The sequence below is a fragment of the Sparus aurata genome, chromosome 4 (genome assembly GCF_900880675.1).
Source record: "Sparus aurata chromosome 4, fSpaAur1.1, whole genome shotgun sequence".
NCBI lineage: Eukaryota > Metazoa > Chordata > Actinopteri > Spariformes > Sparidae > Sparus > Sparus aurata.
This window is the reverse complement of record NC_044190.1, coordinates 6,331,312-6,345,101: the sequence shown is the minus strand read 5'-3', so window position 1 is coordinate 6,345,101 and position 13,790 is coordinate 6,331,312. Positions and strand designations below refer to the sequence as shown.

The following is a 13,790-nucleotide window of genomic DNA, read 5'->3' as shown; positions in this document are numbered from 1 at the left end:
GGATCAGATGAAAACTCAACAAATTTGAGGAGTGAAGATTTAGACAGTTCTTATGGTCCCGACATCAATTCTGTAATGGTAGTCACCTCTCCCTGTTGGTGAGGAAGACAAATATGTTGTGATGACACAGCCAGACGGTGCATTTCATCATTTGCACTATGTGTCAGGCTTGTCAGGCTTCATGCATGATTAAGTGCCTCTGTGACTTCTTTATTAGATTCCAACACACAGTCATTAATTAATCCTGTTTTCATTCTTGTCAATCTTGGGAGACCTCCCACCCGTCACCCCCCGACAGGATGAAGGTTGCTGTTACATTTTTACGGTGGAGGGCGTGAACGACATCAGCAAACATGTTTTCAAAGAATGACAGGGCCATCAAAGTTCCTGTTCCCTCACTTCTCTTGGATTTATTTACCATAAAAGAGCACACTGTTTTCCTCTCTTCCTTTCGTTTATGTATTTTTAGATGAACACCCACTATTTCCTCATTAATTGGTGGCTATACGTCTGTTATATCTTCCTCTACCAGCCCATACAAACTTTCCAATTAAACGTTGAGGTTTTCTTTGTAAAATCAGCCGCATTTCTGACCACATCCCAAAAAATTCATATTAAACCAAAAAGAAGCAAAAGCAAACTCCCTGTTGGTGAAGGATATAAAGAATTCATGCTGTGGTTTTCATGTAACATGCACAGCCACTTAAGAACGTCACTGAAGCACCAACCGTCCAAGCTAAACTTCACAATGATCTCGGCTGCATTAGAGGGAGGGAATAACCTTTTTTTGCTGTGTACCATAAACCCTGACGTGCCTCTCTATTAAGAGTGATAGCGGGAGGTGGGCAGTGTTGTCTCTGTGTTGTTTGGAGGGGATGTGATTCAGTGGGTTTGGCAGTACAGTCCAATTAAAGTCTCAATACAGAGTGAAAGAGAAATGGAAGAATTTGTCTCTTAGAGCAGACATGAAACTTTTTTCCACTGCTTGTCAGCTTCAGTGTTGTTGCACACATCAACCTACACACACAGAGTGCATTTATGTATTAATAACCACACATAACCAATGCTTTACCAATGGCAGATTTATTTTCTCACACTAAACACTGTGAACATTTTGGCCGACGGTACTTTCTCAGGACCCCAGAAGTAATCGGCCCAATGGCTTTTTAATCCAATTTCTCAGTAAAATGTAGACCCTGAAACTTGATCCCTCACACTCAGCTCAGTGAAAGGTCTTGTGCTCTTTTTAAAGCTTCTATCTGGCATTAGACGATTCTGAAGAAGATATCCTGACTTCCTCGCAACTACAGAACAAGTTATCAGGCATTTTTTCAAACTGACACTGATATATCAATTGGTAATGATCACTGGCACTACCAAAAACTCCAAAACTAAAGGCCCCACGACTCATCTGGCTGCTGTAATGTTTTGATATCCAGTCTACATTGACATTGTCAGGGAGGTCTCAATGTAAGTCTGTGCTCACAACCGTGGTTACAGAACGGCAGCAGAGCTGAGGCAGAAATACGGTGAACAGTAGCTCGTCAGGCCTGTTTGAGCTGATCAATCAGAGCAGACTGGGCTTTTTGGGAGGGGGCCTTAGAGAGACAGGAGCTAAAACTGAATGTTCAGATAGAGAGTGATAGAGGTGTTGAGGCCACAGACGACAGTATAAGGACAATAATGTGCTTTCCTTTTTTTCTTTTTTTTTTTACATTAAAGCATCTAGTAGACACCCAGAATAAAAGCATGTGTCTGAACAAAAACAGGATGAGACTATTCACAAAGTGACAGTGATATCTTCTTTACTTTCAAGAGTTTCCCTTTGTGTTTGATTGGGTGGAGTTCTGTTTAAATTCTGCATTTGAAATCTCCTCAGAGTACAAGGTGGCAAAAAGGCCTGAATACTCCACTGTAAGAATTAAAGTGTGTAGGTTGAATGGCATGATTAATGGAGGAAGCCCTTAGAAATATCCCCCCCAAAGCCCTGAAACCTTCAATTAGGGAATTAATTATCACTTACGCTACAGCTGGCCTTGAAGGCAGTGTGAACATAAAGGAGTCACTGAACTGAATAAAGCAAAGAACATATTGTTCAGGGGGATTCTACAGTGGGGAAATACATTTAGACCTTGCCTGAGCACGCACTTCTACATCTAATAGATATTATTGTCTTTTTTTTTGACTACCTGATTACCTTGCCACTCCCCCATTCAGCCTGAGTCTCACATTTTCATTGCCATTGATCGGAAGTCTTCACACTCTCTCCACACAAGGTGTAATTTACTCCTCACCACGCTGCCTGGAGTTGGTCTTTTTCGGTTCAGAAGCCTCAATCTGCCTGTGTCTGGATTTGTGAAATCTGTCTATGATGCGTTGGCCATAATATTGTCGTTCTGCATTCCTGTGCATGTAATAGATGTATTGATGAGGGAGGACAATGCTGCAGAGAAAGGTGGAGCTCTTGAAGGTGTCATTATTGTGCGTCAAAGGCAACTCTCCTCCTTTTGATGGTCATACACCAGTAAATATCAATTTGTAACAGTCAGTGCATGCTACAAATTATTCTGACATGAAGGTCTTTCATTTGCTTTTTTTAGTGTACCCACTTTTCTTCAACCTGACTTGTGTACTTCAATTTCAGGTATTGATTTCCTGCATTTCCCAGAATGATATTCACCAACCCCCAAAGGACGGGCGTGAACTTGTTGCATTCAGAGAGGGAGAAAGAGAGAGAAGTAGTGGAAATAATGGCGTGATAACAATGAGAGTCCCGGTTGAGCTTGTGTTACATTCTGGTCCATTGGTTCTGGTTTGGGTGTAGAAATTGGGTCTCTGTCTCTTTTGTCATGTATTTCTTCTCATCTGATTGTTCACAATTACAAAATATTGCTGCTCTTGGACACGACTCGATCCAAACACAAGCATTTACAGCTGATCTCTTGATCTTCTGCTATCAAGCTCCATTATATTTGTGCTGGAAGGATTATGACATGATGTCACATGTTCCACAGGATGGTTGACTTCTGATCAATAATCACCAAAAGTTCATCTTTACATTATCACTCTTACAATTAATCAACATTATTCTGATGATAGATTTGATATTTTTAGTCATTTTTTTAAGAAAAAAAGGTTGAAATTCTCTGATTTTAAATGTGAATATTTTCTGGTTTCAGTCCAGTTATATTTCAGAGTTAGAGTTTATTACAATAAACAGAATATCTTTGGGTTTCTGAAGACGTCGTCTTTGGCTTCAGCAACACTGAGCGACATTTTTCACCAGTTCTGTTATTTTATGGACCAAACAACTCATCAATTAATCAAGAAAAGATACAACAGACTCATCGACAAGTGTTAGCTGCAGCCGTAATGCTTTCAGTAACTTTGACTGTGTTTCATATAATACACTCCGTCTTCATCTCCTATCATGCTCCCCCTTCATGTTTTGCTATGCCAGCAGGGGGCATAAGCCACAGATTGCTAACAGTGCTCTGGTGTTGCCTTCCAAATTGAAAGTTAAAATGACTGCTGTTGTGCAGGACAGCTTCTGAGTAGTTATCTTGTTAAGCATTTGGATATTGTAGTCTTTTGTGTTTTGATTTGTGCCTTTGAAGAATTACCATATAGACTGTTGCCTAGCACCAGGGCTCCAATATTCTGTGTTTTATCCCTCCCCTTTGTGAATACAGATGTTGTTTTAGAGATAAATGTGAACTGACGCAGACTGTTGGGTTACACATGGATTTTCTTAATCATGCCTGTGGGAGCGTGTTATCATGATACTGGAATTATTTAATTTGATTACCTTGAAAAATATTGATATTCGATGTTGGATAGCACAGGGAAAAACTGACACAACTTTGACGATGTAATGTCATAATCATTATTTACTTAGAGTTGGTTGAAGGAAATGTTACATTAAATATTTACACAGATTGCATTGATATGTCAGACCATTCTTGAATAAAGGTTTATTTCAAACACACAAGTATTATTTACATTTAATAGTGAAATAGGGTCATTTCACCTGTCCACTCTAAACACTGTCAGGCCTCATATACAGTGAGCTCAAAGACATAGGCAAGTTTAATTTTTCATCTTAATTACTTACACTGAGTCTGCTTTAAAACATGTGACATAGAGCAATGTTGCATTTCTGATGGGAAATGAACGGCAGCCTTTCTGCAGCCAGTTGCTAATTCAGCTGAATCTAGAGGGAGATCCTTAAAGCCGCCTGCATATTTCATTAAGCTGCTCATTGTTATTCTATACCTGGTTCTGATTAAGAATAGTAGGAATCCAACTGTGTGATTCAAGTGTGTGTCTGTGTATGTGCATGCGAGTGTACTCTGGGTTTGCTCCGAGGTACGGGAGACCGTTGTCACGCCTGTTCGTAGCTCTCTGCAGCACAATTCTTTTCTGCTAATCTCCATCCGTTGATGGACACATTCATTCATTAGCATTCATATGATTATAAGCTCTGCTGCAAAGTTAAGCAGATGATGTAAGGTTTGGTGAATTCAACCAACCAATCTTTACAGAGGAGGCATTTGTTTCCGTCACTTTGTGACCCCCTTTATAGGCTATGAAAATGTTGTTCGGAGGCACAATGATAGCAGCCGAGTCATTTATGTCGACTGAACTGAACAAAGAAACCGCTTTCTATTAGGATAAAAATCTATCCATGCTGGTGTTTGACCACTGAGACATTATTGCTTTCTTGGAATCATTTGGTCTTATCACACGCGGGTAATAAGTGTTGCGATTGGCACTACAGCACTTCAATAGATGGTGCTGAGCAGGGGTGTGGAAAATGAAGCTCCCCTCCAGTCGATTTAAATGAAGAATTGTGATTAATTGGAATCGATAGTGTTAGCATCGACACTCACCACTTCCCAGCTACAAAGCTCTGCCTGGACGCTCACTTAATGTGCTTGTGTGCACTTCAGCTCTTAGACATCACACACTTGCATGGACACTCACACACATATTCGAGACATCATAACACAGAGCATCCACTTCATTAACACTGGCTGTTACTATAAAGGCAACGCTACATCTTAATTCATGCCGATGCAAGTTAGGATCCAGACACACACACACAGACACACACACACACCCTAAAGACACAGAAAAGTGATGAACTCATCCTGGAGAGATGTGATGAGGCTGGAGGAACGAAGGATTAGTCGATTGAGAGCTGGAAGCAGTCACTGCAGACTGAGTCCAAAGTGCTCACAACCATATGAGTTGTGATGGGTTTTTTCTCTCCTCTCTGCAAAGGTTCAGTCTTTGTGGAAATATAATTCCGGTCCAGGTCTGTGGATCACTTTCAGGGGTTCTCTCCTGTGTCCTCTTTGGCCCAAATGTCAAGTCTCAAGCTGCTAGACAACGTTGTGGGTTTATCTCTGGCTATTAGTCCTGGCCACATTAACTCAGGGCATCGTCTTCAACCTCATCTTATGAAATCTCATTGCTCCACGGGCCAAAGAATTCTGTTCCTGTGCAGAGAGAACTTTTAAAATTTAGCATTTCCAGTCCATGTCCAGTCCAAGTGTCTCTGTCTTTATCAGTCTGGTAACGAGTCAGGGGGAACATTGTTTGATCTTTGCTTGGAGTGACTCCAAGTGTTTGTGAACACATGAATATTAAGTATTTGAATCTGTATCTTGAGTGCAGAGCAAACATATCAGTTTGTGTGTATGTTGAGCAACATTGGAACATATAATGTCAACTTTGAGAATTAAAAGTTAATATATCAGTCTTTAGCACAAAAAATAGGTAGATGAGTAAAAAGGATGCTGAGGACCTGATGCACACAAAAAGAAACAATAACCAATTCACTGTACAAACACTTCATTTAGTGAAGCTTTGGCATGTTACTGACAGTACAATACCCACATTTAGATAATGTACATTTTGTCAAACACTAGATATGTAATTTCTAAATCACAACTCCGAGAGAAGGGTCAGGCTAACCTCACTGGTTAAGAAATGTGATTATCTGTGATTATCTAAATGATCAAAAAAGCTAAAAACACTGTATACCAAACAAACAGTAAACTACAGCAAACTGCGAAAAGTGAGTTATTTTGGCAAAGTCATGGATGAAAAAGCGCTGAGATAACTGTAGACGTGTTCTGTAGAACTAGCACCTGCAGCAACAAGGACATGCGCTTCAAAAAGCAGATATACGTCAAACTACATAGTGCAAATAGAGAGCTGTCCTCAATTGGCGAGACGCTGAACCCTGGTTGCTCTCCAGACACTGGGGATACACGAGCCAGTGCTTTCTTAATTGCTGCTTCCAAGCCTGGATAAATGTGGAGGGTTGCGTCAGGAATCATAAAAAGCTGATGCCAAATCAAATATGCAAATCAGATTTCCATGCAAGGTTGGCCCGGGCCTGGTTTGCCAGCAGGAAGGAGGCAGATTATTTTCTGTGACGACTCGTTACGGTGGAGCAGCCAAAAGAAGGAGAGATCAGATCATGATATTGATCAGCATAACTGGAAAGATAAAAGACCATCTGTAAGCGTTTCCAGTTGATGGTGTAAAAAAACATGAAATCTAGATTTAGTGGATTCATTATGGAAGTAAAAAACAACATAAAGTAACTAGCATTGTGACTTCCCACACAGAGCAACACAACCCCGGGTTTATCTTATCTTTATAAAGCTCAGGCGCAGCAGCACTCAGCACTCAACACCTCAGCTGAATGAATGAAAAGCCAATCTGGATAGCATCAAACCTAACAATATAACGTCCATGTTTTTGGGTGCTGTTTGATTATTATCTGCTCTAGCCATTCCACATGTTCATAGAGAGATAGTGTAAGTGGTCCAATATGATGTAAAATTGCATATTTCTTTTTATTAAAACCTGCACATCTTCTTCTTGGGAGAAGGCTCCCAGAACAAATATGTACACCTAACTCTTCCACAGGCTCAGGGAAACACTGATTGACTTCTTTTAGTCAATACATTTATTTTATCTTCACTGAACGCCTGATGTATATCCAAGAATCCTCCCCAACGTTTCTTAGGCGGATTACTCACCCATCACTACAGCTGCTAATTATAAAAGAAGTATTTGATTCAGTGTAGAGCTTCAGTGAGTCTAATCTAAATCATTCAGATGAGCCTTTTTATTCCTACCCTGGCATGATTATTCAGGAAATGATTGGCAGCTTCGATATCAGCACTGGAATCAGCTAAGCGCATATTAGCTGAACTATTGTGCTGAGATATGCTCAGAGGAGCGGTGTGCGTTGGCCTGGGCCAGGGGAAAGTCCCTAGTTGTTGCGGCCTTATCTCACAGTGTGATTTACTGTGGAGCTGCTGTTGGCAGGGGATTTGAAGAGCTGTCAGTAGGTGAGAGAGGGCACAGACACCAAATCATCACTCAGCGAGTCTTCAGCATCACTTCCTGCGCAAGAGCAGAGCAACACCAGGCAAAGATGCATTCATAAATAGATAAACTGAGGAAAGCCTTTTCATCCTTAGTCGCACATCTTTTTATCACACACACAGACACACACACGCACGTTACCAAGGAGGCAAACACAGTCAGCCCAGAAGCACAAGAGGCCCTCCATGGTAATAACACAGCATGATGTTCTTCATCGTGGATGGAGTGGCCTTCCTACTTTTTAAAAACGAACCTTCCTTCGTCACTAATAAACCCAAGAATACTATTTGCAGTTTACACATTGTAAGTTCTTTTTTAATTGAAGCCATTGTGTGCGATTGTTTCGAACGCAGCCCGCGAGTGTTGGTTTCAGATCAATGGCTTCAAACGCAGGAAATAATTATTTTGCATGGAGATGAAAGTCTGGCTACAGCAGCGCAAACAGCCTGTGGATCCAGCCTTTTTTAATTAGTGCTGTGTGTCTCCTGCTCTGCATGGCAAATTAACATCCACCATCGAGGATAAGTGATTGTGCTACACAACTGTGTGTGGGTGGTTGTGTGTGTAAATGAGGATTTGTGCGCAGGAGGTTGGGGGTGGGTGGGGTTACATTTGTTTGGCCCTTTCCACTCCTGAGAATCTATTCTGAATATGGTTTGCAAGATGTCGTGTCCAATATGCTGTTATGTTTAGATCTTGTCATAGTTTGAAATAAGTTTTTATAACTTCCCAAGCTGCTGTGTTAAAGGTCCAGGATCAATCTGTTGGTTTTCCCAAACTGACTCAGTAAAAGTGTGACTTTCTTCCAAATGAATGCGGTTAAAAGTTTAATAAGTTTATTTGATTATCAATCTTAGCTTTTTTCTCTCAACGTAAAATCTGTTAAGATGCACTCACTGCAATTAGTCTGAAAGAGGTGGATTTTTAAAAAGCAGATACTTATAATGTCTTAATTAAAAGCCCATGAAAACTCAATTTTGAATATTGAATATTTAACATTAAATATACATGACTAACAACAACCAAAGTTAAAAGTCCAGTATGTGGGATTGAGGAGCAGAAATTAAATATAATAGACATAACTATGTTTTCATTAGTGTAAAAGACTCATTATGTTCTGGTGACCTCAGAATGAGACTTTTGTATCTACAGAGGCAGCAGGTCCTCTGTCGTGTTTCTGCTGTATGCCAGAGGTGACAATCCAAACAGGCTCCAGAGAGCATCAACCATAGAGGGGTTACTTCAGAATTATATGTTGTTCTGTTGATGTTAGGATTGAGCGTTGGTTTTACATGCTTGTCTTGTCTTGTCTTTCAGGGATGCCCAGGTTCGCCAGCCAGCCATCAGCAGCCACTGCTCATCAAGGGGACAACCAGGTGATGGCATGTGAAGTCAACTCAGATCTGGTGCCGTTCACCCGTTGGGAGAAAGACCGTCAGCCGCTGGAGCTGAGCACCAGGCTGGTCCAGCTGCCCAGTGGAGCCCTGACAATCAGCAACGCCTCAGAGGCTGATGCTGGCCTTTACCGCTGTTTGGTGGAAAACGTGGGGTCGTCAAAGTCCAGCGATGAGGCCCAGCTGCAGATAGTGCCAGGTGATTTAAGGAAATTAAGTTTTGTCAGACAGCGGGTAAAATATCGATCTGATTGTAAACTGATTATTTTAATTGAAGATTAACCATTTTCTCAATTAATTGATTTGTTGTTTGTTGTATAAAAATGTCAGAAAAAGGTGAAAAATATCAGCCAGTGTTTCTTATAGCTTAAAATGACATCCTCAGATGTCTTGTTTTGTCCACAACCCAGAGATACAGCGGTAAAGAAACCAGATAATATTCACATTTAAGAAGCTGTGATTGGAGAATGTTGCAGCCTGACATAGTTACACAAATATAATTTCTGTCACTATACTTACAGGAATTATTTCAGCTTTGTTGGGCACCACACTTCCATTGTTGTCCAATACTGACATTGTTCCAGCCTGTCCTTAATTGCACCTGTTATATAAAATGTTCCCATCCTTGAGTTCAGTGTAATTATGTTTCTATTGTTGAGGCTCTTATGCAGTAAATTAAAATTAAAATCTAGCTCAGTGCATCAGTTGATTACAGCGGTACATGGTGTCCGCTCTGGGTTGCTCATTACCTTCAGCTCGAAGAAATCTGTAGTGTTGTGAGAGGTGGGTGAATGCCAGAACGAGTGGTGGAACTCCCACTGGGGTTATCATTGATGCTAACAGTAACTCAGTTGTAGCTCAAAAGGGGGCTGAATTCCTTTGTGGCAGTGTCTCGCCTCACCCCTCCAGAAGTTTTATTTACTGAGTTGTTAAGCACCAGGCTCCTGGCAGCACTGAGAAGATATTAGAGGTCATAAATCAGACTCCAACAAGACCCCAGTGGGGGTCTTTATCTCTGTATGTCTCCTCCAAGGGTGTGTTGGAGTGGCAAAAATGCTAGATGCATACAGAAGCATAAATCATAAAGCTGTGAAAGGAAATTGAAAGAAATTTTGTTAAGATGTAACCAGATGTTGAAGCGACAGAAAAACATTTGTCCTTATTCGGTTTCACTGAAGTCACAACAAATCAGCGTGAGAATAAAGTAACCTCCCAGAGAGCGTTGAATAAAGGCGCTCGATGAAAATGATTTCATACATTCAATTTAAGTCCTTGTTTGAACTTATTTTAACGATTATAATAACCAAGCTCAACTCATAGAATGATTTAAAAGATGGAGCTTTGCAGTTACTCTGCTGAAGTCCTGAGTATGTGCTGGGGTTACAGATGACCCTCGGTTCAGTGCAGGATGCTGCTCGGGCAGTTAGTTACAGCTGGAGTTATATGGGATCACTCTGAACTCCTGAAGAGCTGAGACTTCAGCCATCTCAGACATCAACATGGACATTATTCATTTGATTTGGGTGTCAGGAACAACTGCCCATCAGACAGGAGTTCTTTTGAGGTTTTTAAGATAGATGACTCCTGTTACTTAGAAGGTCACTGCTCTGCTTCACTGACTCACCCCAGCCTTAACCTCAGCCTTAACCCTGACCTTTCTCTCCTATCTTAGAAACTGGAGAAGAGAGGAAGCCGGAGTTCCTGGTGCAGCCTGCGGCGGTGACCAAGGTGGTAGGCGCCAGCATGCTGCTGCCCTGCATGGTCACTGGTTACCCTGCACCGCGCGTCCGCTGGATGTTCGGAGACAAGCTGCTAGAAGAGAGGTATGAACATGAGTTCAGGCCATTTTGATCAACCCAGGAATTTAAAGGAGAACTTCGGCCGTTTTTAACTCATATCCCTGTTGATCGAGGTTACCGAGTGCTGTCTGTGGGAAAAATAACGTGAATTTTTTGCACAATATTGACCAGATATCAGGACAGCAGCTAAAGCGAACCATATGGGTTAAAATCAGCCAAAGTTCTCCTTTAAGAAGCCTTAAAATGCTGTATGTTTTCCTGGAGAATGTTTCTGCTCTTACTTGTGTAGAAACTAGCTGTTGTGACAGGGAGCGCTCGCTGTGTTATTAACATCCTGTCTCCAGTGGAGAGCAACCTTTGCTGCTTTGTTAACTCCAAGGGAATGTCACTGCTGTCCCAGACACTGGGTGCAGAAACACACTACACACCAATCTATTTTTCTTTGCCTCACAGTTGGTTACAGTTGTTCTGCAGTGTATGTTGGTCAGCTGGTCACTACACTTGAGTACACTGCTGCACTAAGTATCTGAGAGACGGCATAAAAAATGTTCACAAACACTTTACGCTCATCACCTAACGATTACTGAGTCACTGAAAATTTAAAACATTCTTGCCACTGTTTGCCTTTTCAAGGTCAGTTACAAGATAACTTTTATGTGTGCGTCGTAGATGTTCTGGGTGCTGCTTGGTTATTTTTTAGCCCAAAATTCCTGATGCTCAGGCCTGGCAGGGGGTTTACCTCAACCCGGTGGCCCACTGTGCTAGTGACACACTGATAGAAACGCTGATGGAAGCAGTAACAGAACTGAATTAATGTCTGTGTAAATTGAGGTGGCAGGATGGGACACACTCATGTTACATGCCATGCCCCTTTTGCTTCTGGATCACTGGCAAGATCTAAAATGACACAGTGAGCCAACACTATACCAACATTGTTTGTTTCAGTAGTTAAAGGCAAAACTGGCGTAATGACATGGCGTCTTTACACCAAAACTGCAGGATCTCTATTTGAAATGGGCTAAAGTCACCTGTAGTTACCCTAAATCATTACATTCCTGTGCTCAGTGTTCCCCAGCTCTGATATGTTCCTAGTTTTTGAAAAGCAAGTCAGACCATAATGCACTACTCCTTTGTACCAGATGCCTCTGGCCTCCAAAAGCTAACCTGTTAGTCCTGGCGCCTGCTCCCCAAGGTGTTAATGCTATTCTGCCACTGCTACCCAGAGAGCCCCAGGAGGGGGACCTGGACGTGCCAATGGAGCCACTTCAGCTGGGAGACGAGGCTGCAGGGTTGCCAGCTGAGGGGAAGTTCGCAAATTAAGAGCCATGAGAGAGTGTCACAGCTCCTGTGCTCTCACTCCTCTGGCTCTCATTAGCTCAGCCAGAGCAGCTCAAATCCCTTGGAGAGAATTGCATTGGACATGTGAAGTTTGATTCTCACCAATTAAGAAAGCACATTGTTTATCTAACCCCTGTGTACCAGCCCTGCAGAGTTATAACTTTGTGACTTGTGGGGTCGACAGAAAATAGCTGAAATAGCGCTCATTCATCTAAATCCAACCCCAAGAGGCAGAGAGGGATTTCTACCTTCAGCGAAATTAGATGTAAGGTCATCACACGGCAACCACAAGACTCCAGTGTGGTGTGAGCGAGAATATCATTAGACTCTCCAACCTTTAGCTCCGAGCTCCACATCTCAAGCTAAATGTCTCAAACACCTACGGAATTGTCCACGAGTACCTCTGACCTCCAGTGGGAGCTGGCTAAAAGGTACTTATTAATCTACCTTGTATTAATTACTAAACACCATCCAGCGTGCACACCCGCCCCTCCAGGGTGTCAACGTTGGTAATTAGCAAGCGCACTCTGAACAACCAGGGAAGTCTTTGCGAAATTGAAGTGGACCCCCACGCTCCTGCCTTCAGAGCAGAAACAGATTGTGTGGTGAATACATTACGGAGACCATTCTTTAGATTTTAATACAACATTGACAATTAAAAAGAATAATAGTGGAACTTTCTTTTTTCTCCTTGAGAGTCTCCTGTCCCTCTCAGGCATTACATGAGAGATAGTAGAGCTGCTGTCAATTAAAAATTGGTGTGGCATGAAGTGTAAGGGAGGGAGAAAGGGGAATCTGCAAAGAATGTCTAATTGGTCTTTGGTGCATGGCACAGACGGGAAGAGGCAATGTCGAAACTGCAGACATGAGATGAAGGTTTATGAAGTGTCAGAGCCACCAACTGAACGCGGGGTGACTCCTCGACAGCAGGGATTATCACATTAAGCTTGAATGTGGCCATTTGTCTTGTTTGTCTCTTTGTTCACAGTAGCAGAAAGACAGTTCTATCTTGAGCCACAAAAATGTAGGTGAGTCAAATAGAGTGCCATATGAAACTATTTCTAGACGTTTCAGACAAGCTGATTCTTGGATGTCTAATTCTCCTCCGTTATTCTTTGCTAGACACTCTGACTGATTTGTCTGAAGTACTTTAGGTTACTTTTAAAAACAGTGGAATCCTTCATAAGTCTGCCATATAAAGGATTTTTGTCTTAAGTTGGATTTCTTTGAAGAGTCTCATTAGTATGTTATTCATAACCTGTCAGCAGACAAAAGCTGCTGTTTCTTTTGTATCACCTGTCCATATTTCCATTGTAAGACTTTACAGCTGCTATAAAAGTCTTTGATGTCGGTGATGACAGATGGGGACAGAGCAAAGATCTGGAAGTGAAAATTTAGAACAGGTGGTCGTCAAACTCTCAGTTGTTGAGAGGTAGATTTTTCTCTGTTGGGTTACTGGATGTGTTTCTTACCAGTGGAGCATGCTGGGATCATACTGCACAATGTTTTGGTCCTTTTAGATGGTCACGCTGTCAGATTTGTTTTTCACAGTCGTAAACTCTTGGTGAGACTTGGCAGCAGTGTGTAAGTTGTCATGTAGGACCCAGGTCGGTCTTATACAGTCCATACACTTAGGTGATTGGGAAGGAGGTGCAGGGATGACTTCGATTTTCCTTCAGCTAATGATTATTTTTAGTATCGATTAATTTGCCAATTATTTTCAGGACTAATCCATTATTCAAAAGAATTAAAATAAAAGAGAGGTTAAATCTCCAGCAAGACCTGTAGTATATAGAACAAATGTATTGATAGACCAACACGTGTCGTCTTGTGGCCTCGTTAGGCT

The 13,790-nt window shown here is 41.7% G+C and overlaps 1 protein-coding gene across 18 annotated transcripts in view; it reads left to right on the top strand.

Annotated features, from left to right (window-relative positions):
• neo1a (neogenin 1a) overlaps positions 1-13,790 on the top strand; it is a 171,556-nt gene that overhangs the window by 80,851 nt on the left and 76,915 nt on the right. For all 18 annotated transcript variants that reach the window (XM_030414312.1, XM_030414310.1, XM_030414316.1 and 15 more), the window contains exons 3-4: positions 8,731-9,006; positions 10,480-10,630. In XM_030414312.1, the coding sequence (XP_030270172.1) occupies positions 8,731-9,006; positions 10,480-10,630 (427 nt within the window). The remainder of the gene's footprint in view (positions 1-8,730; positions 9,007-10,479; positions 10,631-13,790) is intronic.